Source organism: Rhea pennata, chromosome 2 (genome assembly GCF_028389875.1).
Source record: "Rhea pennata isolate bPtePen1 chromosome 2, bPtePen1.pri, whole genome shotgun sequence".
Taxonomy (NCBI): domain Eukaryota; kingdom Metazoa; phylum Chordata; class Aves; order Rheiformes; family Rheidae; genus Rhea; species Rhea pennata.
Window position 1 is genome coordinate 90,010,692 of NC_084664.1, and position 27,410 is coordinate 90,038,101.

General features: G+C 38.7%; 2 protein-coding genes across 2 annotated transcripts in view; both read right to left on the reverse strand.

Moving 5' to 3' along the window:
* Nucleotides 1-1,870: 1,870 nt before the first annotated feature.
* Nucleotides 1,871-12,586, reverse strand: BLOC1S4 (biogenesis of lysosomal organelles complex 1 subunit 4). The gene is made up of 5 exons (XM_062569889.1): nt 12,360-12,586; nt 11,677-11,748; nt 9,664-9,765; nt 5,968-6,102; nt 1,871-2,705 (listed from the first exon to the last, which is right to left on the reverse strand). The coding sequence occupies exons 1-5, from the start codon at nt 12,549-12,551 to the stop codon at nt 2,604-2,606; spliced, it is 603 nt and encodes a 200-aa protein (XP_062425873.1). The 5' UTR covers nt 12,552-12,586; the 3' UTR covers nt 1,871-2,603.
* A 2,107-nt stretch (nt 12,587-14,693) lies between these two features.
* Nucleotides 14,694-27,410, reverse strand: part of PARD6G (par-6 family cell polarity regulator gamma) — a 70,215-nt gene continuing 57,498 nt past the window's right edge. Inside the window, exon 3 of the mRNA XM_062569890.1 lies at nt 14,694-16,974. Coding sequence (XP_062425874.1) covers nt 16,115-16,974 — 860 coding nt within the window. The 3' untranslated portion in view covers nt 14,694-16,114. The remainder of the gene's footprint in view (nt 16,975-27,410) is intronic.

Consider the following 27,410-nt stretch of genomic DNA (forward strand, 5'->3'; position numbering starts at 1 on the left):
AAGCCTCCAAAGATTTTTTTTTTTCCATATTACTAAATAAAAATGCATGGTTTGTGCTTTCTGCTCATGCACCTTGAGGAATCTGAACTACTGGCCAAGTGACTCATGCATGAAGGAGAGGGGTGCAGAGTCTGAGGCCTCAAGAATTTGGGGCTCCTGGAGTCATGAAAGATGCTCCAGATGCTCCAGAGAAACAGTGCTTGAGAAACAGGTTAGGGCAATGCTGGCTGTTCTAATCTGAGACCTAAGGTGCATGTGGCCATCACAACAATCTGTATTTCCAAACATAGTCTAATGGCTGCAAGGAGGAGCAGCATTAGGATTTGGTACATATGTAAAAACTCTGGCTGTTAAGCTGTAAGTAGTAGGAAACATAACAATTAATAGGTCTCAAGTGACTTTTATCCAAAATATCCATAATATCCACTTTTTTTTTTTTTTTTTTTTTTTTTTTTTTGAGGGGGGGAGAAGAGGAGGGGAGATGTCATACTTGGCTTGAGCAATTGTGGAGACTGCAATTAGAGAGAGAGGCATGCAGAACAGTATTTTAAGAAATACGTGAAGAAAAAGAGAGAGCGATTTAGTTGCCAAAATTTGAATGGACAGAGAATGGGAACAATCTCAGAAGTAAAACAGCCAATTGAAGAAATTCACCCTTAACCTGTGGGTCAGCATTTGAGAAGTAGCTGACTTTGAAATCAGCTGGAGAAGTAGAAACAGCATAGCATGGATTGTTTCTGCTGTAGAATGTGAGACTACTTGCTAACATGTATTTTCATGAATGTCTGAGCTACTGACAGAGGTAGTAGCTGGACTTGGAAAATGCAGGCTTGATGAGCAAAGAAACATTACAACCACCTGACAGACAACCTGACAGGCAGAGGTTCTGTGGATTGCTCACTGCATCTAAGGATGTGACTCATGCAGCAGGTAAAAATACCTAAATCTGGAACACACACTGGAGTTAGTTAGCATTTTTGAAGTATGACAATGAGACTGCTGAGGGTGGGAGCAGTAGTGCCACAGAAATGACAGACAGGTACAAATTCTAGGGTACCCAACTTTTTTTTTTTTCTTTTCTTTACCCTTTCCCCTCTTCCCCCTCTCAGCAAAAGATGTAAATGGAACCATGGCAGATCAAAAGAATACTACACTGTCTCTTGAAGATAGCTTGTCCTTGAATGCTGTAATTATTGAAATCAAAACATATATAGCATTATGTACAGGACCTGTTGCAGACACTGCAAAGCAGTCAGTGTTGAAAAAGACTAAAACAAGAGGCTAGTAACTTCTGACAGCAAGCAGTGAGTCTTATTTTCCTCAGGAGAGCAGGAATAGCTATGCTTCTCCTCTGCCTGGAAAGCACTTCCCACTTTCCCTCTGCCCACAGAGCCTTTCTCTTTTCTTTCTTGCTGAGAATATTGAAATATTTTGTGTGTGGTGATAGCACACGAAGGAAGAAGTTAGCTGGTTGTGTGATAAGTTTCCAGAATAACTGCTGCAGGGAGAAGGGGTTAAGAGGAAGACATCAAAAAAACATTTGAAAACTTGAACCAAAATTAGGAATGTTCCAGACACCGATAATACTGTAGATCATCTTGCACTGGAAAAGTGAGCCTTGGCTAAGAACTCTAACCTAAGAAAGGAAGATAACTTCAGACAATTTCTTACCATATGAACTAAAACAGAAGAGGGCTGATCTACTAAACTACCAATATCACTTCTATAGCATTTGATTTACTCTGAATTTCTTAACAGTAGTAACCAGGCATCACCTATTAAGCTTTTAAGATACAATGCAAATTACTGAATATGTTTGGCTCATAACATGGCTTAAACACAGAAGAAAGCTTTTCCTGTGATCATCACATTTAGAAACACTCCACACAAAGTTCGTAGCTTTAATTACATTTGTTAAATTACAAGAGCTTTGGTAATCATAGATATATAATTTTGTCATGTATTTACAGAAGTAAAAGTTTCAATTTTACACTAGAGAGACCTGTGAAGTTCAGCTAATTATGCTGGAAGTTCTACAGCAGCCACAGCTCCATTCTCTGAGCTTCGCTTGCTGGACTTCTCAGTTCAGCAAACAGCAGAACAATTACACCTATATTTTCTAATGCAGTACAGTCCTCTATATAAACTGCAGGGGGGCAAGTTTCAAAACTTGCTGCAAGTGATTTTATGCATAGGTTTTCTCTTAATCTTACTTCAACTGAATACATAAAAAAAAATAAAATAAAAACCCTCCACATACACCCTTGTGGTATAGCTATTTACACTTGCAGCAGCACAGAAATTTAAGTGTTAAAAGATTTTTTTATATAAAAAATGTTTCCTATTATTTCCCTATTAAAAAAAAAAGAAAAACCTAATGCAGAAGTATTCTTAAATTCCTTCCTCACTATATTCTGCAAACCTGCACTGTATGTTAGGAAGACTTGAAATAAGGTACAAAAGGATGATTTGAAAATACTGCCTCGAAGGAAGACAATGACAATCAGAATGGCAATATGCCATTAGTAACACTCAGATATTCAGCTATTTGTTCACTTGGCTTTCTCTCTTCTGGTTGTTTCATATCAGCCCCAAAACAAAAATCATGAATAAGGTACTTCATTTAGACAAGGAAAATAGTCTTCGGTCTTGAAGAGGATTGGAGGTTCATAGAGGGTTTGTTGCTGTCGTGATGAAGATGATTTCTGCAAATTAGATAAAGTTTATTTTTTGTCGTCTTAAAAAGCAAGTTTCAAAACAAAGCTTGCAAAGCTAAAATGCAAAACAATAGTACTCAAAGGGCATCCATACTGAGATAACTTTAATTATAGCTTAGATGAGTCTGGTGTTTTCTTAATGCAAGTGAACAAAAAAGTAGGCTTTGACTTTTGCCATCCTATCCCACTGACAGGATCAGCCTTGGAAAACATAAAATCTCAGCTTTGTAAGAGCCAAACAGGCAATCTTTTCCAGCCGTCTAGTCAATATGGTCTTCAACCTTTCAAAGCCATATACTTTTGCCTTTCCTGCTTCAGCCTTCAGGTTCCTCAGTTGCTTCCTTTGATTTAACCACAACATGTATATTTGTTTTCAACAAAGACTTTGACTAAGTAAACCTGCAAAAATCTTTGTTTCAAGAAGGTGGCCTCTCCTGCTGAGTTTCTTCATCAAGTGTATGTGTTTATATATATGTATAAACACAAGTGTTTATATGTATGTACTATAACATAGAGTTAAAAATAGTATGGAAGTAAATTGGAGAAAAGCTGAAAAGTATGAACTGTACATTGTTTTGCTACACTAAATGGTTAATGTAGAAAGACAATAACAAGCACCACTGTCAGCCTTTCTGAACATGAACAACTCTGTGCTGCAACACAGAACGAGTATACGTTTTTCAATATAGGGTCTAAACAGAGGCCTTACAATCAAGACATAAGTATTTAGAAATATTTGGGGGAGGGGGGTGCTCTGGGAAAGATTTCAGTAAACCATTTTGTAGAGCTCTCAGTTTGCTTCTCTCAGATGCAGAGTTCTTCAGGTACTACTTTGCCCTTTGGGGCTGAAAACAAAATGAAGTCTTCGACAAAAAATAAAGAAAAAACAAACAGTATACATGGACTTCAGTATGCTTTAACGGTGCCAAAATGACGATATAAATGAAGTATACCTAAGTAACAGCTAAGTGGATTTTTTCCAGTATCTTGCTAAACTGAATACTAATTATATTCTATATGAAATAAACAGTTTTTCTAGTTTACATAAAATTCTATTCATAGCAGGAAATTTGACTTTTTAGAATTGTTGGATTTATGGCATTTAAACTATATCTAACCTTGACTTCCCCATACTCCTGACCTCTCTGAATTTGTTTTGCCATTCAAATTGCAATGAAATTGAAAATGTAAACAAAGCTGGAATTTGTTAAAAAGAGGTTTTATTTTCTATATCAGAAGTTCTGACAAATGTAAAAAGTTTTGAAATTATCTCCTTCCTGCATACATGCAAATGTTGTACCTCTTCAATTGCTGCCATGAATGTGCAAAGTCAGTTTCCCTTGCTTACAAGGTGTTTTCTCACACAGCAACATAGGAAAGGAAACGGTTTTCAAAACAGAACTTTGGTTTCAATCTGGTGAGGAAATTCATAGCCAGGCACAGTACTCAGTTGTCTGAATACACCTCCTAATATTAGGAGTCTTACAGAGCTCTAATTTTCATTGCTTGGTGAATACAAGAGCCAAAATTTGGGGCAAAATTTGAAAGTGAGGTTACCAATACACAGTTTAAGTAATACGAAATATATCCTGCAGGTAAAGGACCAGACAATTAACTGGGAAGAGAGTAAGAGGATTTGATGGAAAATGTCAGCTACATTGGAAATCACGAAATCAATATAGCACTTTCCAAAGAACTGATATATTGAGCTAGTTAACTGTTAGGCATGAGGAAAGATCTTCATGCACACTTTTATTCGGAAAGGAGTCTAGAAGCTTTTTTCTTATCAACATGCCTGTGTTTGGTACTGAAAACAGATAATTTCCTCTGGCATATTCAGTCTCACTGTGGAACAGTGAACTGCCTTTAAGTTACTCATTTAATACCCCTAAGTTCCGAGTGTTTATTGCTAATCACGCAAACCAAGAAACTGTTGAATGTGCCGAGGCTGGCTTGTTGACACTTCCACAGACTTTCTACCTTACTAATTATAGAAAAACTGAAAAAAAAATCTATGCAACACTAACAATGCACTTTATTAGCTATGCTTGATTTTTTTTTTTTTTATTTTGAAGTCATTAGCACAACTATTTTTAGTAAGGAAAACACCATTGAAGAGTTGCAAGGCTGTACCACAACCATCACATGTTTTTTTAACTGACTGGCTTAGTAATAGAAGTTTTGGGGTTGATTTTTTTTTAAATAAGAAAATTACTCTTCTATCACTCTGAACTTTAACGTGAAAGAAAACAAGGCACTGTAAAATTAACTAACTTGAAGACTACACAGAAAATAGCAGAGGAAACCTGCTCCTCACTGCTGAGTCCTACCAAGGCAATACATACTTTCCTTTTATAGCTATTTTTCTCTGCTGCCATACACGGTTTCAGTAGGTAGGAACATAAATACTTAAACTGTTAGAATGTTGTTTTCTTCTCCCTCTCCACAAACCTGCTTTATTTTAGCACTATACCAATATTATGAGATAGAGACATGACCTAACATAGGAAAAGGTAAAAGAAAGAATTTGGGTGCTGACAAGATGCAAGAAGTAGTATTATATATGGTGTATTGGCACTTAATGTAAAGAAATGTCAGGTGTTTGTACAAGGACCAGAAAGCAGGATTTTTTAAAAAGTGGGGCACAGTGTCCATTTTTTAAAACTAGGTATGGCATTTTCTTGAAACATATCAGACAGACTACTTAAAGTCTTCTGTAGAGAAACAGTCCACAAGTGGCAATGAAGAGAAGCAGAGAAAAACACTTTCCTTTTAGAAAAATATTTTCAACAAGGTCGCTAAATGATTACTGAACTGTGGGTTGTGTAAAAATAACATCTTTATCTTAAAAATGTTGTGCAGCACGTCTTATCTTCTTTTTTTCCCCCTTCTTTGTAACATTTCAGCAGTGACTATATTAATGCAGTACAATCCTTGAAAAGTTTTGTCTGTACAGACTCCTCATACTTCATTAAAATTGTGTTCATTGTTTACTTACTTTGTGCCTTTCACATTCTCTTCTTCATATATTCAGACTTACTTGGGAACATGACTCAAGTCCTCATAAGAATTTATGATTTTTGAGTTTGGGGGTTTTTTGGATTAAGTCAGAGAATTTTGCAAAAATCCTAATGCAACATGTAAGTTTTAAATTCAGATATATGTGTAACAAACATTATTATTATTTTAGTCATCCACATTGGTCAACAGAGCAGTTAAGCTGTTCACATGATAACAAAAGTATACTTACATTAAGGAAGGATGATACGCTGATTGTGTGCAAGATTTTCTTGAATGTATTTGGAAAAGTTCCAAGATCTGTTTCTGCCTTTATGACCCGTTCTTCCATTCCAGCCACATAGTTCCCGATCATCTTCACAAAAGCCTAGATGAGAAGACAGACAATCTATTTTCTCTAATAATAAATTAAAGCAAGATTACGTATTGTAGGACAGTAGTGAAAAGTCCATTACCTGAATGATAAGAAGTCATAAAAACTTCATTATTTATTTCCCTTCCACTCACAACAAGCCCAATCTACTGATAGAAATTACTTGTGAGATGCATAAAAGACAGCAACAGCAGGTTAAATCTAATAAAACAACTGGTCTTCCTTTTTCTATTCATCTTTCATATAACTAAGTTTTAGGAAAATTTAAAAGCATATAATTTGCAACAAGCTAATAGTTGCAAGATGACATAGGTATAGCTTACCGAACTGAATGCTGTTTTCACAAATGAGATAATTAAACATTCAGAAGGTGTAAGTTATCAATAATTAAATATTACATTTTCATGACAGTTGTGTATAGCAAAAGAGGTCCCAGCATTCAGGCTTACTGTCCTTTGCCACTCTTCAAATCCACTTCTGAAGACAAGTTCCAATTTCTATCATAATAATAAGCAGCTATTTTCCTACTTCCAGCACTTCAATCCTGCAGCTTTAGCAAGAACCCTAAAATCTTGTATAACTTTGGTTCTTATACCTACTAGTAGGAAAATATTCAAGTGTCTTATACTGCTTGTATGAAATTATGTTTAAATAGCCATTCTTTCTTCTATATTTTCACAGATAAGGAACTAAGTCACAGAAAGTCAATTTCTCAGGAAGTCCAGGGAAGAGAAAGACACTGAATCAAGATCTCCTAAGACAAGACTAGACCTGTGCCCCAACTCCTTGCTAAGATGCACTTAAAACAGTCAACCCAGGCCTAGCAAGGTTAGCAACATGATTTTGAACTGCCAACCCCTCTGAGTAACTCTTCTAATAATAAGTGGAACTCTTCTCTGTAAGTGGAATTTTTATAAATGTACTGATTTTTACCAGTTTTTGCACAAGCTTGACAGTCTATCATGCCAGAAAGACCTTCACCAAGCAGAGGCTCTTTGTGTTTTGCGACTGTGCAGTGAGCGACGCCAATCAAGTGGAGTAGAGCTAACGCTGTGGCTCAGTATGAACTAAGGAGTGAATGCCCATCCTTTACCTAGTTTTGATATTTAATGCATAGCAATGGTTTTCACAGATACTACTGTAAAAAGGAAACAATCATCTATACGCATGCGCACACACTGCGCTGCCATGCTAAAGTGGAAGGAGTGGTTTACAACCCTGAGTGCGACTGGCATAACAGATTTGACTAAATCACTGCGTCTGTCTCAAACTGCCAGTGTAAAATGTAGACCAGTGATAACTGCCTGTTCTTAAAAGGTGTGTTTTAGTCCATAAAAGACTAAGGTGCTATGGTGATGAATCCTAAGGAAAACAACAATGAACTGCACTCCTCATAAGAATTGTTTGGATGTTCTTCCAGGACCTGCAAGAAATATGCTGCTACGGAAATACAACTGCTTTATGTTTACACAATTATCTCTAGCTCGTGAAGGCCTAATCCTGCAGAGTTCCAGGTATCCTGTGTGCTCACTGACATGTCAGGAACCTCTGAACTTTTACTCTTTTGACCTACAGGCTAGAAAGAATGAAATTGTTCCTACAGCTGAAGTTTATCAGAAGTTTAACATATGAGACACAACAAATGCCAACACAAAGCAAGTAGGATACCAGCAACTGAGTTTCTAAACAGATGGACTAGACCTGACCTATGACAGCATTGTTCTAACAGCTGTCAAAGAGGAATTACATAAATGACAGAACAGTAACAAACATGCACCCACACAAGCAAGTTAATCTATGCAATACAAAAGTCATCCCTAATTATGAGGAAATCTAAACACATTTGGGTGGTAAGCACTTTCTGCATATGCTCATCTCTCTCCAAACAGGCTTACTCTTCTCGGAAGAAAGCCTCAAGTGAATACACTCAAATGACCTTGCTGATAAACTTTATTCTAGTGAAAGAGAAGACTAAATTTTGGATTAAAATACTGGAAGCAACATTACAAACAGATGAATCGGAACACCATATCTGTTTACCCAGAACTTTAGCTGTATCTCTGGTAAAACTCTTAGGCTTCTCTAACAGAAGAGTATCTCAATAAACTACATTGAAGGCAAACTCCTGCATAGACTCTCTCTCTCAGCATCTTACTCAGAAACATCAGTTATGACAGCTCATTCCAACAGCAGGCTTTATTAAAAAAGATACACTGTGTTTTCCATGTAGTACCTCACAAACCACAGGTTGCCATTATAGTGAAAAATAAGATAACTCCTGAAAAGGGTAGTGGGGTATCCAAGTACCCTTTTGAGAACTCCCCTATTCCTTCTCTTCTAACATTTAATATCTAAGGAAAAATAAAACTATATTGCAATTTAAACCTGCAGAAATACCAAGACAGAAATTCCCATGATTTCCACACTTCAGAATGACTATAAGAAAACAACTTTTATTACATAGTGTTAAATTGAGAAAACCACATTCAGAAGCCTCAGTGACAGTTTGTAGTCATTCCCCCAAATGACCTTTTTACTTGAAAGCTAAGCTGTGTGCTAGTGACCAAATTAAGCTATGCTTGAGTATATAGGTATCTGTCTGCATTCTTATTGTAGCAGTAAATGTAACAGCAATGAGTAACGTTCTTCGGTCTGAGGGGTAGATGACCTCATTTTAAACAATCCTATTATCTGCTAAACTTACACGTGTTCTATAGTTTTTCTGGAATTGAAGATTATTTTTCTTTATTTTTTATATTAAAAAAAAATCAAATACAGATTCTATCTTCTGTACCTATTTTCTGAATTGAAGTTTATAATACTTCTTACGATCTAGAACCTGGTCTCCTCAATTTCCTGTGACTGTTAGTAGGCCCTTTTATCAACAGCATGACAAGGATTTAATGCTACTGCTTCTGTAATAGAGGTACATAGGAGTTTATGCTTTCATTTCACCTCATTTTGGCTAGTTTCTCTTGTTAATTCTCCTGTTCCACTTGTATGCAAAATATGAAAATTTCTTGTATTTTTTGCTTCAGATTTAGAAATTTAGCATTTTAGCCCTTAACATTCTTTGTTTTTATCTCACTGCTTTGGTGTATCAGGTTAGGATGACAATCAGCATAATTTAAACTTTTAACTGCCTAGCTTTCTATTAAATTTGGAATCAAGAATCTGAAGTCATGTACAGTTCTGAAGTTTTATGACGAATCAATATCCTTCTCATTCTACTAGTCTCAGAATAGCTTTGAAGATGGTAACTTTGAAAGATGCTACCAAAAAAGTGCTACTATTTCTTTCAGAAAAGGGAAGGATTTTTGTCTTAATTCAAGCAATAAGTTGAAAAACCAAAATGCCTCCAGAAATTAATACTTTTTGTGTTCTCCACGTTTATTAACCCTGAAGTATTGAAGTTGGATCAGACTTTGAGAGCAAAAGAGATCTGAAGTTCTAGAGAGGAACCTACCCCTTCCCCCATACACATACATAACAGCATATCATTGATTTTTCCTGCCTATTGAAAATGGGAGCACATGTTAAATGTCAAATACATACCTCTAATTTGTCAATCTTCCTGTATATATGTCTCATTTCTGCAGCTTTTGTGTAGATTTGAGGTATACTTTCATTGACAACTTGAGAGGAATCGCTTCGAATCTAAAGATGATTCAAACAGTACAAAATTGACTTAAGGGGGATTGAAAACAAATAACAAGAACTACAACAAAACATAACATACAGTAAGAATAGAACTTTGTGTTTAAAGATAGGTGCATTATGCTAGGAAGAGAAATAGGAATGCAGTTGCATTTTACCAGTGCTGATATTATCCACATTTCAGAGATTAAAAACTTAAGAAACCAACCAAACAGACAGTGAATCAGTAGTAAAGTCAGGGCTGGGATCAAGAATAAGAAGTCCCACTCAAAGTCTAGCAACTTCAAATAGAACTTCATTCTTCAACTGCCTTTTAAGAAACGGACATTTTGAAAGGATAATGTCAGATTGGGTGCAATCAGACATGTTTTGTTAAAGATGGTCCAGATAATATTTTTCTGTCAGTAGCATGCTTTCTTCTGTCTCTTCCCCGACTTGTTTTATTTCTGCCATAAGCAGCCGTAGCAGACATACATATACCAAAGCCTCCAGAGAACAAATCTATCAGTACGCGTATTTCTTCTTGAACAGAGGATCTTACTAAAGATTTCTCTTCTTCTGGCTCAGTAAGAAAATACTTGGTCCATTTCTCATTTTGCTCAGTATCAAAGACGTTGTAAAATCTGCAACTTGTTGCAACTAGTAAAAGTATCTCACACATGGCATAGAAAATGAAAATGCTGAGCAAGTAACAACTTGTATCACAAATACATGCTGTACATCTTGACACAATTCTCTCTAGGTTGTATTTCCTATGTGCTACTTTTTCAGTATTTATTTTTGATCTGACTTCAACATACTTTGCTACTTTATTTTTTCTTAGTTACTCTCAAAGGAATAAAACATTGTTTTGCAATAGCAAAAATAAAACTAACCCTATTTTAATGCCACTGTTAAAGTTCTGAGTAGACACAAATATACTACAATTTATTACTTGATACTAATTCTCTTGGTTAGAGACAGGGTCTAACACATCCTAGAATTAAATTGATAAATAAAACAAAATCATAAGTACCCAGATTTGATTCTAGAAACTAAAACTGTATTCCAATTAAATAAAGCACTAAATTAAAAATAAGCTTCCTTCCTTATATGTTTAGAAAGTATCTTTGATCCAAATTCATTTTACACAAGCAAATAAAATATTTGTCTTTATATCAGAAATACACTGCTAACCTTACTAGAACTAAATGAATGAATATTTCCGAAGGCATACTGAAAAATCAAATATATTAAACTGAAGTCCTGACTTATGTTTTGCTATCCGTATGTTTCCTCAGCTTCACTAAAAAAAGCTGGGCCACAAAATTATTCTCACTGACAGAAAAATTAGAGTGAAGTTCCCCTTAGATTAGGGCAAGAGAACCGCATGTACCATGATTTAAAAAGACAGCGTGTATAACAAAGGCAGCCTATAGGAGCTTTCCATCCAGTTTTCTGTTTTTTTCTTATGAGACAGTGAAAATGGAGCTGTCTTCCCAATGAAAAGTAAGAAAGTCCCCTAAGACCAAATCTAGTTTTGCAGGTTTAGCAACTTTGATTAAACATTTATATTGTAAACATGTGTACAGATATCCTATGCAGTTTTTAAAATGAAAAACACAACAAAACATCATCCTTTTAAACACTTGTTGCTGCACTGTTCAAAATGAAATTCCACATATGTATGCACATACGCAAATATATAAATGCAGTTATATAGCTAAATGGGCATATCATTTTACTCCTACGTGAATATTCAGCAGTTTTCATCCATGAGTTACCTGTTTATTAAACGTGTTTTCATACTAGTATCTACCTGCTTGTATATACTAAAAGCTATGTTATGTCTTGGTCCCATTTTCAGACATGAGCATATATTAAACTGCATTCTGACTATAAAAAACAAAGTTGCATGCAAGTTATACATACCATGTCTAACATTCCCACAAATTCATCTACTCTGGTCAGCAAGTCTTCTAGACTCTTCTCTAAGCTTTCTATCTGCAAAACAAATTTCAATGTTAAAAAAAAAAAAAAAAAAGAGTCGAAAACAAAAAAAAAAAAAAAAACCAAGGCCTCTCTCAAGCAAGACCTTTAATTACAGGCAACAGCCAAGCTAAAAACTAGCTTAATAGAAATTCCATTGCTTTGACATTTCTTAGCGACTCCAGATGCAAGCGGCTAGGTGTGCCGGTTGATCTGCCCTGGCAAAAAGTATGCTGAGCTAGGGTAACCGCTGCATTGCCCTGGCAGTCAGCCCGCTCGCCGAAGGAGCCAAGCCGTGCCGCCTCGGGCAGCGGCAGGAAGGCCCTGCCGAGCCCCCAGGGCACCGCGCTGGCTTTGTGCGGAAAGCTCTCCGCAGCCAGACCGAGGCAGCCCAGCCAGGAGGAACTGCCCAGCGGATGGCATGCCAACAGCAGCCGCGTAAAAAAAAAAAAAAAAAAAAAAAAAAAAAAAAAAATATATATATATATATATATATATATATATAAAATCGAAATGGTAAAAAATAATAAAATTAATAATAATAATAATAATGGGGTGGTGGTGGTGGAAGGGTGGCTGCAGGGGCAGGCCAGCGGCCCGGCCCGGACCGGCCCGACGCTGCTCACCTGCGCGCAGAAGACGGCCCGGTCCGGCAGCAGATAGGCGGAATAGGCGGCGGCGGCGGCGCTGAGCGACGCCTCCGAGGCGTCGCCCTCCTCGCCCTCCTGCTCCCCGAGCGCCGAGGCGTTGCTGTGGCTCTGGGAGACGTTGCCGCTGTCGCCGCCGGGGCAGGCGCCCGCCGCCCCCGCCGCCGCCATAGCGCTGCGCGCGGGCCGGCGCCGACCAGCCAGCGCCTGCCGGGCGGCTCCGCGGTCACGTGGGCGGCGCGGGGCGGGGCCCCGCCAGCGCACGCGCCTTCCCGGCGCGCGGGTAGCGGCGGCGGAGGGGCGGGCCCCGCCCGTAACGGCCCGCGGCCGCCGCCGCGGGGCTTCGGGAAAGCCGTTAAACGGCTCCCCGCGCCTGGCCCCCCAGCCTCGCACGGGCAGCAGGCTGGCTTCAGAGTGAGGGAGAGTGGCAGCCACACAGCCTTCCCCGAAGAGACGACTGCAGTGGAACCCGATTACCACCACGCCTTAGGTCCTCCTCTCGTGTACAGCACTCCTCACAGAGCTGGAAAGCTTTTCCGCTATGAGCTTTGACAAAATTACAAGTCCATGGATATAATTTGGGGGCAATATATTAAACAAGACTTCTAAAAAATTGTTTTCTGAGGTGCTTTACAATGAGATGGTATCCTCAGGTTTTACTGTCCTTTATGGATTCTGAGCACAAAGTGATCAGGGCTACTACCTTCAAGACAGGTCACTGTGATTCGCTCAGAGTAGAAGAAATCTAGCTCCTCTGTAAGGAAGTTTATGGAAGTTTCTAGGCTTAATTTGCCTCTGTACTCTCAGTTGCTCATTTTTACAGGCTTATTAGTTAAACAACTTAATCTTGGGCTTGAAGGTTCCTCAATGCATTTCAGTCAAAACCTTGTCAATCTTGTTCCTACCCACTTTTTTCCAGTTAGCGGATTTAGGAGAGGGACAGGTAGAGGTGGCTTTTGTTTAATGAGAGTACATCTCAAAAAAAAAAAAAAACAAAAAAAAAAAACAAAAAAAAACACATACAAGAGACTCAGTTTTCCTTAACTAAGAGTTAGACTGAGCATCGAATGTATGCAAAACAGAAGCGTTTTTTTTTTTTCTTGTCTGCAGATTAGCACAGAGTATTTGCAGGCCTTAACATTTCAAGTTGTTAGCTCCAAAACTAATTCTGTCAGTACTTTGCCATTCAAGTTAATTGAAATCGTGAGCAAAATACTTTCACTCTTCCCACTCATATATCACGTGTGAAATTCACCCCTGGGAGTGCAAGTTGTATTAACTGTAAAAATTTAATTATTTTGTAACAGCATCAACAGAGATAGATCAACACTTCATTTGGACAGTTTCTCCTGCAAAGGTCTGCAGCCTGGCAGCACACAGTGAGACAGAAGTATCTTATAATTCTGGCTCCTCAGATAACGCTCAAGTCCTCAAAGAGGACATGTGACTTGGAAAAAAGTCTTATGATGAGTACAGCAGAACATTTGCTGCCCATGGGGGAAAAAAAAAAAAAAAAATCAGTGTAACAGGGAAGCAGTACAAAGAAGAAGCACATAGAAAGCAACTTAATGTAGGTAACAGAAGACTCAATGTCTGCTCCAGTGCAGAGAAAGTCATTACTAAAATGACTAAGCATCTGAAGAGCTGTCAGAAGTAAAGCTGTCAGAAAAGAAAGTAAAATACTGAAAATGTTAAGAATGGGGGAGGGGAAGGAAGTAGAAGTAGTATAGGAATAAGATTTGTTCAGTTTTTATTGCAGACAGGTCACACTTTTACCCATTAAATAAGGTAACTTCAGCCAAACTCACTTATTTATAAATAAGTAGTCTTATTTAAGGCGTAACAAATTCTCAAGATAAGATGGCCTGATTGAAGCACATCCAGCTATTCCTTTCTTACTGCACCAATAATCAGATTTTAAAAAACCCTTTGGAAGAGTAGTTTTAAGACTAACAGGATCAGTGTGCTATTCCTACTGTGCTGGACAAAATAAGCACAGCTCTGTAACTGCTGTGATACTCTAGTCAAAATTCTTCCACTTACCTAGAAGAGGTTTAATCTTAACTTTTAAAGCAAATACAAAAATGCCCTAGGTTCAATGTCCCAAACATATTTGACAATGAGCAGAAGAACAGATGTTCCACAGGTATTCTAAATCAACTCTAATCGATTAATCCACACATCCTTGCCCAATCATTACAAATTCCCATCTGGAAAATAATCGCTTCAAACCAAGACTCTCGAATTTTCATATCCACACAATATTCAAGAAATGTCTATTCCACCATATAAAAAAAAAAGCTTTAATGCACTACAAAGTTAAAAAACAAAAAGAAAATGACAAACAAGCTAAAAGTAGAAAATACATTGTAAAACATTTATATTTTGTTCCTTACACTGATCAAGATATAACATAATATTTTAGATTAGACCACTTTAATAAATTCAGGGCATTTTCAGAAGTGAACAGTTACTGAGTCAAGAGTCACTGGCTAGCCACTAACTAGCATCCAATGAAGATCTCTCGTAATCCCAAACATTCAGTATATTTTAATTTCTAAAAATTGTGTGTAAATATCAAGCTTTATGATTACTAGAAGAGTCAAAAAATAATAACTATTTCAAGTTAGGTTTGAAAGTCAGTCTATATCCCTCATATGTATTACAGTAAGCCAATCTTTTGTAAGGAAAGACTTCAGGTTGCCCCGAACATACAGCAAGAATCTGTTTTGGCTCCGAGATGTGGGACACAGTCCTAGTGTCCACTATCTGATTTTGCTGCCGTCTTGCATGTATCCCTAAAATTTACATGAACCATGATACAAAAAAAGGAAAAAAAGAAAAAAGAAGAAAAAAAAGACAATGAAAAAGCCAGCAATTTGAAAGAGGTATTATCTAATAAATATCAAAAAAGAAAAAGAATGCACTTTCCACTTAATGGTGCTGAACCTATTTTAAAACCCTCCTTGAATCTATTTTTCTTTTCCCATACAGTACAAATTTGCATTGCAGGCAGGACTGCCTCTGACCAGCAGGTGGTGCTGATCTCAAAGCAATAACAGCATGAACACACTCCACTCTCCTTTCCTCAGGCTTTACAAAAAATATATATTTCATTTATGTTTCATTTGGTCAGTTTCATTTGGAAAAATATATTTGCAGCATCTCCTAGCATTGTTCCAGAGTAGGAAACTGCTACTTTTATGGAGCTTGTCTGGATTAGACATAACATGGTAAATATAGTGTAAACAAGTTAGTGGAAAGTCTGTATGTAATGGTAGAAGAACAGATGGCTATTACAAAGCACTCTTAAAACTGGTATTAGAGGAAAAACAGACTCCACTTCAAATGGCAGGTCTGTTATTACTATTAAAATCTAATTCATATATACATGCATGTATAAATACATCCACCCATGCATTCAAACCCAAGTATGTAGCACTGCCATTGGTAGCCTATAGCCATTGGTAGCCTATAAGGCTGCTTAGATTTATACAAACTATTTAGGGCTGTGTTTTACATGAGTTTTACACTCTGGCTTCCCCTGGCAAATTTTGCAGTGCATGACAGTTTTACGTCTAATTCCAGATGCTGTGTTTCCTAAAAAGCAACATCTTTTGCACCTGTGAGGTCTGTGAGAATATCAGTTCTCTTTGTTTTGTGCATCACATGTTGCAAGACTTAATTGTCCCAATTGGCACTTAAGACTGAGAACAGAGTTGCAGGAATTGCCACTAAAGTGTGATGACTGTTCCATCCTCCTCAATGCCTCCTCTGGGGATAACCAGACTGTGCCGGGGATCAGTTTTTAAGGAACTGAGTAATTTGTGGATATTGCCATTGCTTTCTCGGCCAGAGTTGTTGTTGAGCACCAGGTCCCTTTGAAGTCTGTGGCTAAGGCTGCTGCCATTGATTCGAGAGAGGCTATTAGATGTAAGGCTGTGCAGTTTAGGAATGTGCTGCGGCTCAAGACCGCCTTCAATGACAATGTCAGCCTCCTCATCGCTCTCCATTTCATCAGGGTGGAAGTTTTGCAGCACATGGGATGTAGGCAAGCTATGGTGACTAGCAGTGCTATCTGTAGACTGGCCAGAGCTACCAGACGTCCTACTGCTTCGAATAATATTGTTCCTCTGGTTTGCTGGTTTGACCGTGATTATAAGATTATGGCTGTTAGCAATCATCATGTCTGTGACTTGGTCAAGAGTCTTTCCTGCTACCTCAATACCATTAACTTCCAGGACTTCATCATTCACAGCCAGCAAGCCTGTGCTCTCCGCTAAGCCTCCAGGAACCATACGAGAGATGAAGATACCAGGTACTTTTTCTAGTCCATGAGGAGTAACCCTTACGCTGGTACCATCACGAATGTAAAATCCTAATGGTTTCTCACAGCCATGTCGATACAGCCTCACTCTCCTGTGTGTTTCAGGAAGAATATCCACATCAATTATAGAAGACACTGGTCTAAAATCATGAGGCATGCTGATGTTAATATGAGGACGCCGGCGGAGGTTGTCATTGCGGAGGGTCACCAGAGCCTTCTTCTTCCTTGACAATGTGTTGGTACCAAAATTACTGTAGTCCACCTCATCTGAAAAAGAAACAATACCATTGTTTCAACCATACAGAGAATACTTCAGTCCAGGGGAAATTTTTTTCTTAAACCTGGTTCAGTGAAGTCACATTCCTCAAAATATGGAAGTTATCAAACAAATTCTTCTGCTTACCCTAACCCCCTAACCTTTGTTTCTTTTCATGCCTATCAGCACATCATTCAGACTGAACAGCAGTTGTTTTCAGTGATTAGCCGTATTGGGGTAATGGGGGGGGAAGGGAAGGGAGATGGAAACCCTTTTGATTCTCAGCTCCTGTTGTCAGTTGTGTAGATTGCAATTACTTGCAGCTGCAAGTCTGATATACTATCTTATGTCTGAGACCATGATTTCAAAGTTAGATTGAAATTTTATACATCTCAAATAGGCAAAACACATTCTAAACTTTAAAATCTGAATCAGAGAGTACTTCAATATCCAGTACACAGACCTAACTGATAGCAGACCTCAGTACAAATCTGAAGGCAGGGTAGGAAAGAGGAGTTTGGTATGTACTTAGCCCAGATATATTTTTTTTTTAGGAAGAGATTTATGTTAATATGCATCTTTCATTACTGTACTTTTCACTTTGGAATCTCTTCATTAATTTCCGCTGAATTTGACAGAAATAAAAAGTGCTAAAAATATCAAATTCCAACAAGCTTTGTGAAAATAAGCATCCAGGTAAAAAGAAAACAGAGAGGAAGAAACTGCTATGTTGCCCAGTCCATTTGCTAGAGATCAAAGAACAGACACTCCTATCTGTGAGGATAAAATCCATAGGAAAGCAGCCTGGGTTCTACTCTTCCAGGAATTGTTTAAATGTTTCATCTCTGGTTTTCCCTCCAGGTCATGTGCCAGGCCATCAACTTAAACTCAGCTAAGTAATAGGAAAGCGTCCACAAGTTATTTCATGCAAGAACCTTGAGTTGCATAATATATTTATCCCTGCATATCAAAGCTGTTAACATACAAAATGTATCACTGCAGTTTACCTTAAGAATACAGTGTATCACATTTTAAACATGTGGCATGCACTAGCTGGAAAAACACTTCACCAGGAGTTTAAACATGCTAACCTTTTCAGATAAAAGGCAACAGACCTTCAATTTATTCTGTTAAGCACTGAAACAGAAAAGTATTATGAGAATGTTTTCTCTCCTATATTTTGATCCTGCCTAATAATATTTGAGAAAGTAAGACAGTACCTCTATCCAACAAAGATTAAAGTGTGTTAGTAAAAACAAGTTTACAATTGCATTTTTCTTCTTGCAAAGGCCTTTTTTCCTGAGTCAGTTTTTCAGGCATATTATTGACAGATTTCAATTAAGTGACATTGAATTATCGAACCCTAAAACAAGCGACTTGATCTATCTGGGCCTGCTTTAAGCAGGGTGCTGGATTGGGTGGCCTTCAGAGGTCCCTTCCAACCTGAGTTATTCTGTGATCTCACAGTAGGCTTTTGAGCTGAAAATCATTCTAAGACTTCAGAAAGACCAGTTCTGCATTATCCTACAACTTGTTCGCACTGGCTAGGCTAACACCGTAGACATCGCAAGGCATCTAGAAGGTCTCTCTGAAGGAAAAACCGCCGTGAAATAAACATACTCCTCAGAAGAGTTTGCAGTGTTTAACTTGACGCTTACCTCTTGTCTCATTCTCAGATTGTTCAAAGCTACACCAGCTGCACAGGCCCAATGTTATTTACTTCACAGTTTCCTTAGAGCTAAACCCATAAGCAGTTCCTTTGCCAGTGATGGCACAGTGACCAGTAAGACAGGGAAGTTAAACATGGAAGTCCTTAAAATTACTCAGACATGAAAAGCTCCCATTTCTTGGAAGTGTGGTCACACCCAAGATAGCAACTGTGTGAAGATGGCACCTCCTCAAGCCTGTCCTGTGGGCAGACTCAATGCTGTGTTTAAACAGCCTGCATATTCAAAACAACACAGCAGCTAAAGTTAGACATTATTCTTATTCCTTCATCAACAGAATCATCATCTAAATTCATCTAGAGGTGAAACTTTGCTTAATATTTTGATGGATAAGTTTGAAAGTCAGCAGCAATTACTGTTTGTAAAATATGGGTCCATATGCAATTAATTTAATCAGTCTCAAATACTACATCCTACTCACTCACAATTAATTTTCTGTGGCAGTGCTATGAAAAGTTTGAGGAATTCAGTTTTAGAAATAAAATTCTTCCTCACTTTAAATTTAATGCTGTGGGATTTAAGGTATAATACTGCTATTCTGAGACAACCTTTACCCCAAACGCTCAGTTTAAGATGCTAATTTAAGTTAAACATGGTTTTATGCATTTAAGACTGTTGCAGAACTGGAAAACCAAATTCAAAACAAAATCTCCATACCTTTAAGAGTCAGAAAATGAAATCCACTAGTGCAGTTTATTACACGGCAGATAAAATGAAACACATGCCCACAGCATCCATCCATTCCCTGAAAATACCCAGGTAACTTCTCCCTGCCTCTCCCTCCCTGTCAGAATATTAAAACTGAATGACTTTAAGGCAGACTTGCAAATTCATCTGGGAAGACTTAGACAACACCATTTTCCTTCCCTAAAGATAGCAGTATAAAGAACAATCTGGATAGTTAATTCTCACAGCATGCAAGTTTGTGATGAGCAAGTATTAACGCCACAGGTAAGAAACGAAGGCACGGTGGGCTTCCTGACATGCAGAGGTGGCTTCATCTCTGCATCAGCTTCTCCTGGCTGAACAACCACGACAGCAATGGCACAGAAGTTGTTTTACTTCTGTGACCTCCTCACCTGCACTCAGCTCATATAATCTGTCTCCCCAGATGCTCGCCAGCATTCCTAACCTCTGAGAGCTTCAAAACAACTGCCTCTTAATAATAATAATAAAAGCCTAGCTTACCAAAGAATTGGTATCCTTTCCCTCTGAACATGAGCCAGCCAGAAGCAGAGATTACATTACAAATTATATAGGCTATATTCACTACTGAACCATTCACAAGTTTCAGGTTTAGTATTTCAGGGTCAGACAAGGTTAAAAATGAATTCCACGTCCTGTTGATGAACTGGATTTTTTTTTGGTTCTTAAAATAAATGTCAGGTATTAGTTTTCAACTCTGATCCTAAGCAGGACTGCATATGAGAAAGACGAAGTCCCAATTTTAACAGTACAGGTTTAATAGCTAAAAACCTATTAAAATTTAGAGAAATGAGAGTTAATTTGGAGAGCCTTCAAGGCAAAATACCACCTCTATTTTCTAGAAAAAGTTCAAGTAGAGAATATGTGCTGCCTGACTTATTATTGATTACTGGATTATTATTGATACTTTTATTTACTCACTAGCAGTTAAAGTTTTTGGGAACTTCATGCATATAAAAACCAGACACGCCTCGCCCCTTCCCATTCATATCCTCCACTCCTGCCTGCTGCAGAAATAAAGCAAAATAGCTCTACTGAAGTTTGACATAAGCTGTGTTTGACACAGCTTGTTGCTGTGACAGCAAAAAGTTGTCAATCCCTGGCAAAATGAAACAAAATTTCCTTCCTCACCAGGTAGGAGAACTCAGCCACCACATTTCTTCCTTTTAACAATTCCAGGGTGGTCAAACTGTGCTTTATTACCAATTATTACCAACAATAATAAACTGTTCAGGTGGCATGCAGCAGACTGAAGTTAAAACTGTATCACTGTATAATCTGTAACACATTTAAGAAAGGCTAGTGATTTTTTAATTGGATTTTTTTCCCCCACCATATTGGATTCCAAGCAGGAATGCTATTTTATCTAATGAAAAGTATCCCATTGAATGCCAGATCTCAGTGAAGACAAGTAAATACTGTACATATCCAGACAAAGCTTGTTTTTCATGTTTCATTTGTTACAATATCAAATTGTCCTTTCGCAGAACAGAAAGAGTCTATAGAAATCTGCCATCAAGTGGCATTTCTAAAGAGTGCTTAAAAACTTGTGTTTTACAAGGTACTGTGTTTTCCCGAGTAGTTACACTGACTGTGCCTTGAATGAGGAAAATGAAATGTTATGTAATGGTGATAGGGAAGAGTCAGTCTTTCAAGCACTGAATATTACCTACATTTCTTAGAGTGGGGAAAATTATATGGAGCATTTTCATGCACAAAACACAGTGACTTAAAACAAAGATGTACTACAAACTGGATGGAAAAACCATCCTATTCCCACAAAACTTTGGAAGACTTGGACCTGAATTTTAGCTGCACTCATACTGTTTATGCCTTTTTTAAAAAACAACAACAACAACAAAGGAAAACTTAATACATTTGGAGCAGGAATTCTCAGCTTTCCAGTTCTGTCTTACATGAGACCTCAACCCAAAGCTACACAAAAAATGACTTCCTATTCTTCCGTAGACACAATGTTATTGTGCCTCTTCCCCTGCAAAAGCTTCAGTTTAGTACATTTTAAGACCAATTTGTTAGCAATGTTACACAAAATCTCAAGTATTTTGACTGCACCCTTCCTGTTAGTAAGTACTCCCCCCCCCATATATATACTTGTCACTAGGTAGTGTCACTACCTACCCATTAGGACCTTTCTGTAAGAGAAAACACAGGCTACAGATCTCTTCATACAGCACACTTGTGCTCACTTTCTTCACAACAGTGATTTTACAGAAGCTAACATCTTTGAGGTACTCTCCTAACAGTTCTGTAGTCAGCCTGTGACTTTACGGAATACTTCCCTGGTGGGCATCATGAATCCTACTGCAAAGTCGTACAGGACATCACAGCAAAGTACATTTAAAGGGCTATTTATAAGGGGAAAGAAAACTGCTTAGTGCATCTGGTTGTAGCCAAAGAGTATTGTATTTCCTTAATTTACATGAAACAAGAAATTATAGACCTTCTGAAAAAAACACCAGGAGCACCACTCCCATTGCTTGGACAGCTGCTTTTCATAGGAACTGCCTGCCAGATGAAATACCAAAGCTTAGCCAGATAAGATTATATAAACAAGCTGAATTCCACAGAGAAGCAGACTGCCAGGCTCCTATAGAAACAGTTCGTTTTAGACTCTACTTTTTCAGTGTACATGCACTCACGGCTTATTATTTCCTCCGGGAACTGTGGAACATTAGTTGACAGCTCTGGAAAGTACTTCAAAGACAAAATTACTTCCACTAGGGAGAGCAGCACTTCAGGCAGCTTGGGAATGAGGCCAATGAGTCATTAATAGCGAAGGGTAACCCCTCAATCCAATGGATCTCTATTACTGAGCATTCAAATTATGAGCAGTCGTAAAACCATTTTAAGGGAACATGTCATGCTTAACCCTTCTACCTTTCTATGCCCCAGCTGCAAAAACTGTCTGGATTTTACAGAAGTCGTGTTCAGCGTCTGTTTTCTCAAACAGATCAAAACCAGAAGCATTTGTGAAAGCAATCACAGAGCAAAGAAGCTGGCAGTGTGTCATCTGTGACCTGCAAGACTGACCACATGCAAAAGGATTTAAAGGGAAACAGATACGAAGTGAACTGTGGCTTAGGAGAGTTCCGGTGTCACAAAATCACTCATCAAGGAGCATTTATCACAGGAAAAAATAGTTATCTGAATGCTAACATTGCATTCTGCATGTTACAGGAGTATTAAAAACAGCCACCTTGCTTCCAGGAACCTCTGCGTGAACCAACCTGAAAAAACACACATAGGTGAAATAGTTGTAGCTACTATTCCACTGGAAGTCATTTAATGTATTCCCTTCGCATACACACTCCTCTCTACCCCTTCATTTCACTGTGTCACAAGGAACTGGACACAACTGTGTCAACATTTAGAAGACTGTCTAAACTATATAGTTTATCTATCAGATCCAACAAGGCTTTTGAAGCACAAACAAAAATAAAAAGGGACAAGTTTAAATTAACAAGAGCACGCTATCCAAAGAAATATGAAATCCATGCTTTTCTAAACCTTAACCCATCACTTTTTTACAAAAATGTTTGGAAGCTTTGTTTTAGATTGTAAACTCAATGGAATATTTTTGAAAAGAAATTTCACCAAATAGCTGCACTTAAAAAGAAAAAATGCTACTCTGGTCTAGCCCCTACTATGCATAGCAGACTGCAGTTTTGCAAAGATGACCTTTTACAGTGATTCAGTATCAAAAAGAGAAATTTCCCTTCCAAATTAGGAAGGGCTCATCATCAGGTTAGGATTAAAATCTGAGGAACAAACGTGTCTCTCCTCTCTTCTCCAGCAACTCAAAGTATCCTGTCCTCTTTCATGAAAGTGAACATTTGGTTCCTTGCTGTAGAGCACCTTACAACAAGCAAGCCTGTAATTGCATTAGGTTCAGGCTGCCTTTACAGTGTCAGACATGCACAAGAAACTTTTAGGCCTTGGGAATTTAGTCTGCAGTGGTGTGGTCTCCTGCACTTCTCACTGCTTGTCATCAGAGGCCACTATTCCCTTGCTGAACCTCTTTCCTCCTCAGCAAGAGGCCCTTATGGCCAGCTTCTGGGCTCTGTTTTCTTTTCAGCTTGCAGCACTGGCTCCCAATGAGTAGAAGCTGTTGCTGAACATGCAACTTTGCCCCATGGAATGGGGGAGGCCAGAGGAGGAAACTACCAAACACAAGCAAGTGTACCTTCTGAAGCCATCCTCACCCTCTGAAACATTCAAACCCAGCAGGCAGCTCCCCAGACTAGTCAAAATACAGGCATTAGACTCCAAATCTTACAGATCAATTCAAGGGGTGGTATTTGTGCCATACATGCTCTTCTACTCGAGAACGGTCAGAGCCAATTGCTGCTCTGTGGAGATTTGAAGTGGTTTTGCAAGGTTTGTTTTATTCAGGTCTGAGACCCATTCTCTTTAGGCAGAAGATTTATTTCTACCACAATGACTTTTATTTGGGTTTCTTTTCCCCTTTGGGTGAATGTCCCCAAGACAACTTGCATTTAAAGGAAAGAAGTATTTACTAGGATTGTCAAGCTCCTCTTCCTGCCTAAGTTCCACAATTGATTTCTTTCGACTTCTGTCTTTAGAAAGTGATAGATGCAGCCCTTCTCCCTTGTTTCCTTCCACAAACCACACTGTGCCAAGGATATGTTATTGCAGCAATAGCAAGTTGTGGGTTTTGAGTTTTGGCCTTGTTGTTGTTTTCAAAAGTATTAGTTACATGTTTCCCTTTTCCTTCAGGGGCTGAGTGGGAAGGTGGTGTGGGAAGTTGAGGGAAGGCACATTTCTGTATCTCAGACATCATTATCATTGCAAGATAGCAGGAACAACACAAGGTGCTGCCGCACAGGCTTTCTTAGTGAGAATGGTTCCCACAACAGTCAGTGCTGAGCTGAAACCCAGCAGTAGTGAGTAGGTGGGTGATGCATGCAGAAAATACCAGTGCCATCTATAGGCAGTTCTCCAGCTGGCCAGTGACTAAAAAAAAAAAAAAAAACCAAACAAAAAAAATCTTTTATCATCATGCACCCAAGCACTCCTAACAGCCATATAAAATAGTATTTGCTTAGCTGATGGTATCAAAAAGGAAAGGCTATCAATCCTACTCAAAGGGTCTTAAAGCTCCCCACCCCTCAAACAACTACTACCACCCCAACCTATAATTATGTGCAATCTCTTCAGCAAGTCATCATTATAAACATTACCATTTAAAGTTATTAGAAAGCCACCCTTTAATTATTTTATTTCACCCTCTTTATTTTGACCTGCAGCTCCTTTCATATTTACTCAAAAGACTGGACTATTGACATGTATGCCATTTGCTCCTTATGCCCAAAGGGAGTTCACTCTTTTTAAAAGGATATGTGTATGTATTATGCAAAACAAAACAAAAAGCAAAATGTGAGACGAAACGATAAAAAACTCCTACTAAGCACAATAAATACCATAAAAACCTTATTAATGGCACAAGAAGCTGTGGATTTAACTAGCTATTCTGTGGAAATTGAATGCAACTATTTCCCAACTAGTAGTAGGAAAATAGTTACTTTTTGCACAAGTCTAAAGTTTGGAAGATAAGAAAGGTAAACAGACTGAAGCAAAGAACAAATCTGGGAGAATACTTTTCCATTTTTCACAGTTGCAATATTTGGAATAAAGCCACAACTAATGAAAAAAATCTGCCTTAAGATCACATTCATTCAGTGTACAGAGTTCATATTTCAGAGGAAACAAAAGGTCTTGTCTCATGGTAGTCTCAGAAGAAGTTTCAGTGAACCTTGGAAAGGCAGCACAGCATTAGATAGCAGGGAGTTGCAGGAGAGAAAGGGAGAACAAAATCGAGGTAGGATATTTGTAGAATACTTACACAGCCCTAGGTAGGTCAAACTGAAAGGTTCAGGAGCTGCAGTACTCAACTGTTTAGTACTGAAGCATTTATCTCATAGTATTAATAGTAATCTCATAGTATTAATAGTAAAAACAGAGCCTTTTCCTCTTTGGGGACTAGCTTTTTCCAGGAATGAGGGAGAGCTGGGCCCAGCTATGGCCCTGCCATTTCCAGGCTCTGCTCAGCAGCCCCAGCAAAAGTGAGTCACACAGGACTCCAGAGAAGCTGAGACCTGAAGGTGCCATCCACAGTTCAAGGAAAATCGAACTTAGCATGCTATCTCACACACTCCCTCCTGCAGTTTTCCACCATGTATCCTTGTATTTCTTATCTTGTGTTCTCCTCCTCTCCAAACCAGAGTGATCCTCCCTCCCCATCTAAAAACAAAAGTAATAATAATCAAGAATTGAGAGTTACTTTGTATTCAGGTAACTCCTAATCACATTTCTGAGCATGCAAGTGATTTTCATATTTGAAACGAAAGGCTAGCCTAGAGATGGGAGCCTTAGCTTTCAATAAGAGATACCTATAGACTTCCTGGATGACTGTGGGCAAGTTACTAACTCCACTGGGCTTTATTTCCCCCTCCTTTGTAATTCTTTTCTAAGATAATGATGCTTTTACCTTTAAAAAAGAAAAAAAAGAAAAAGAAATAAGCAGTATTTCCAGGACAAGCACATTAAAGATGGAGATATCTCAAAACTAGGAAACCATGGCAATGGGACCCGTCAACTGTTATAAACATTAAAATTGTGTGATACAAGAGTATTACCAAACAAGAATTACCATAGAACAAAAAATACTTTTTGTCATGCATTCTTTTGCTGAGTAACACCTCATTCATCCCAAGCTAGTTCAGACAGGCAAGTTAGGAAGCTCCATTTTTGCTTATACCTCTCAATTCTCAGTAAAAAGAACCAAAAAAATCCCCCTCTATTTGCAGAAGTTCATATTTAATGAAGATTTAAGATTTAGAGGAATAAATGGGAGTAACTTTTAGAATCTTTACCCTGGATTCTTAAAAAAAAAAAATCACATCTCTTCAGATAAAAATACGTTTTTACACAGTTGAAAATTCTTCTGGGACGCATTTTCTCTCTTCAGAAAAAGCACACAATCATGTTTTTATAGCTTAACTGTTGCGGTGTGCTAATACCACATACATCTTGCAATGAGTGGAGAAGGAGAGAAAAACATTTACAGTGCTTTATACAGCACTTTTCCTACTCCTGCCTCCAAACCAGCAGATTGTAAACAAAGTCGAGATTCTGCTTCTTATCACAGAATTAAAAAGGTTTCAAAACACGTGTGGCATAAGAAATTAATTACAACACTTGTCTTTCAAGTCATGACCTCTGGGAGTCTCCCAAACATTGCTGGCTGGAATCAGAGTAGTCACAAGATAAACACCCGTCCCAGGTCAGCCTGCAAGCCCCAGTGGCTCTGCACAGCTGTCTCGTCTCTCATCAGCCCTCTGCAGTCGCTGTCCCGGATACTGGGGGCCTTACAGAGCTGGCAGACCGCTGCCTCCACCTGCAGGCTCCTGGATAGACAGTGATGCCCTCCCCGCTGGCAGATGGGGAAGCTACAGGAATCCCACCCAGTTTATCTCCTGTGTGATGGTGGAAGAAGAACTAGCAGCTCTGCTGGGATGCAGATGCGTTTCCCAGGGCCTCGTTCCCCAGGCAGCAGCGGGTGGGAGCCCTGCATGGCAGGAACAAGCCTGCAGGCGGGAGAAGGAGCGGCACAGAGCCCTTCCAGAAGGGAGCTGGAGCCAGTCATCCTGATTGCGGAGGGAGGACGGCTGGCGCAACCCTGTGCCGCGGAGATGGGGCGTGTGGAGCGTGGGAATGCCGGGACAGAAGGGACGAGCGCTGAGAAGCGAAGCAAAAGATCAGGGCCCACCAGGTGGTTGGGGACAAGAGAAGAGCAACCTCAAAGCACTGCTGTTATGAAGTGGAAGAGTTGGAGACTCATTTTGTATAAATCTATTAAAGGTCCACTGAAGGTGGAAGATGAGCAAGTTTCGAGACCCCAATTTGATAATTAAAATAGTATCTGAACCATTTGACTGCCTCCAAGTTCTCTCTCCTGCACCCTTCCCCCCTTC

Excerpts from the sequence above, each read along its gene's own strand:
- BLOC1S4 (XM_062569889.1), bottom strand. The coding sequence starts at position 12,551 with ATGGCGGCGGCGGGGGCGGCGGGCGCCTGCCCCGGCGGCGACAGCGGC. Across the intron at positions 9,766-11,676 it reads TTGTGGGAATGTTAGACATG|ATTCGAAGCGATTCCTCTCA; the intron begins GTATGTATAACT and ends AATCATCTTTAG. Across the intron at positions 6,103-9,663 it reads GGAAGATTGACAAATTAGAG|GCTTTTGTGAAGATGATCGG; the intron begins GTATGTATTTGA and ends CTTCTCATCTAG.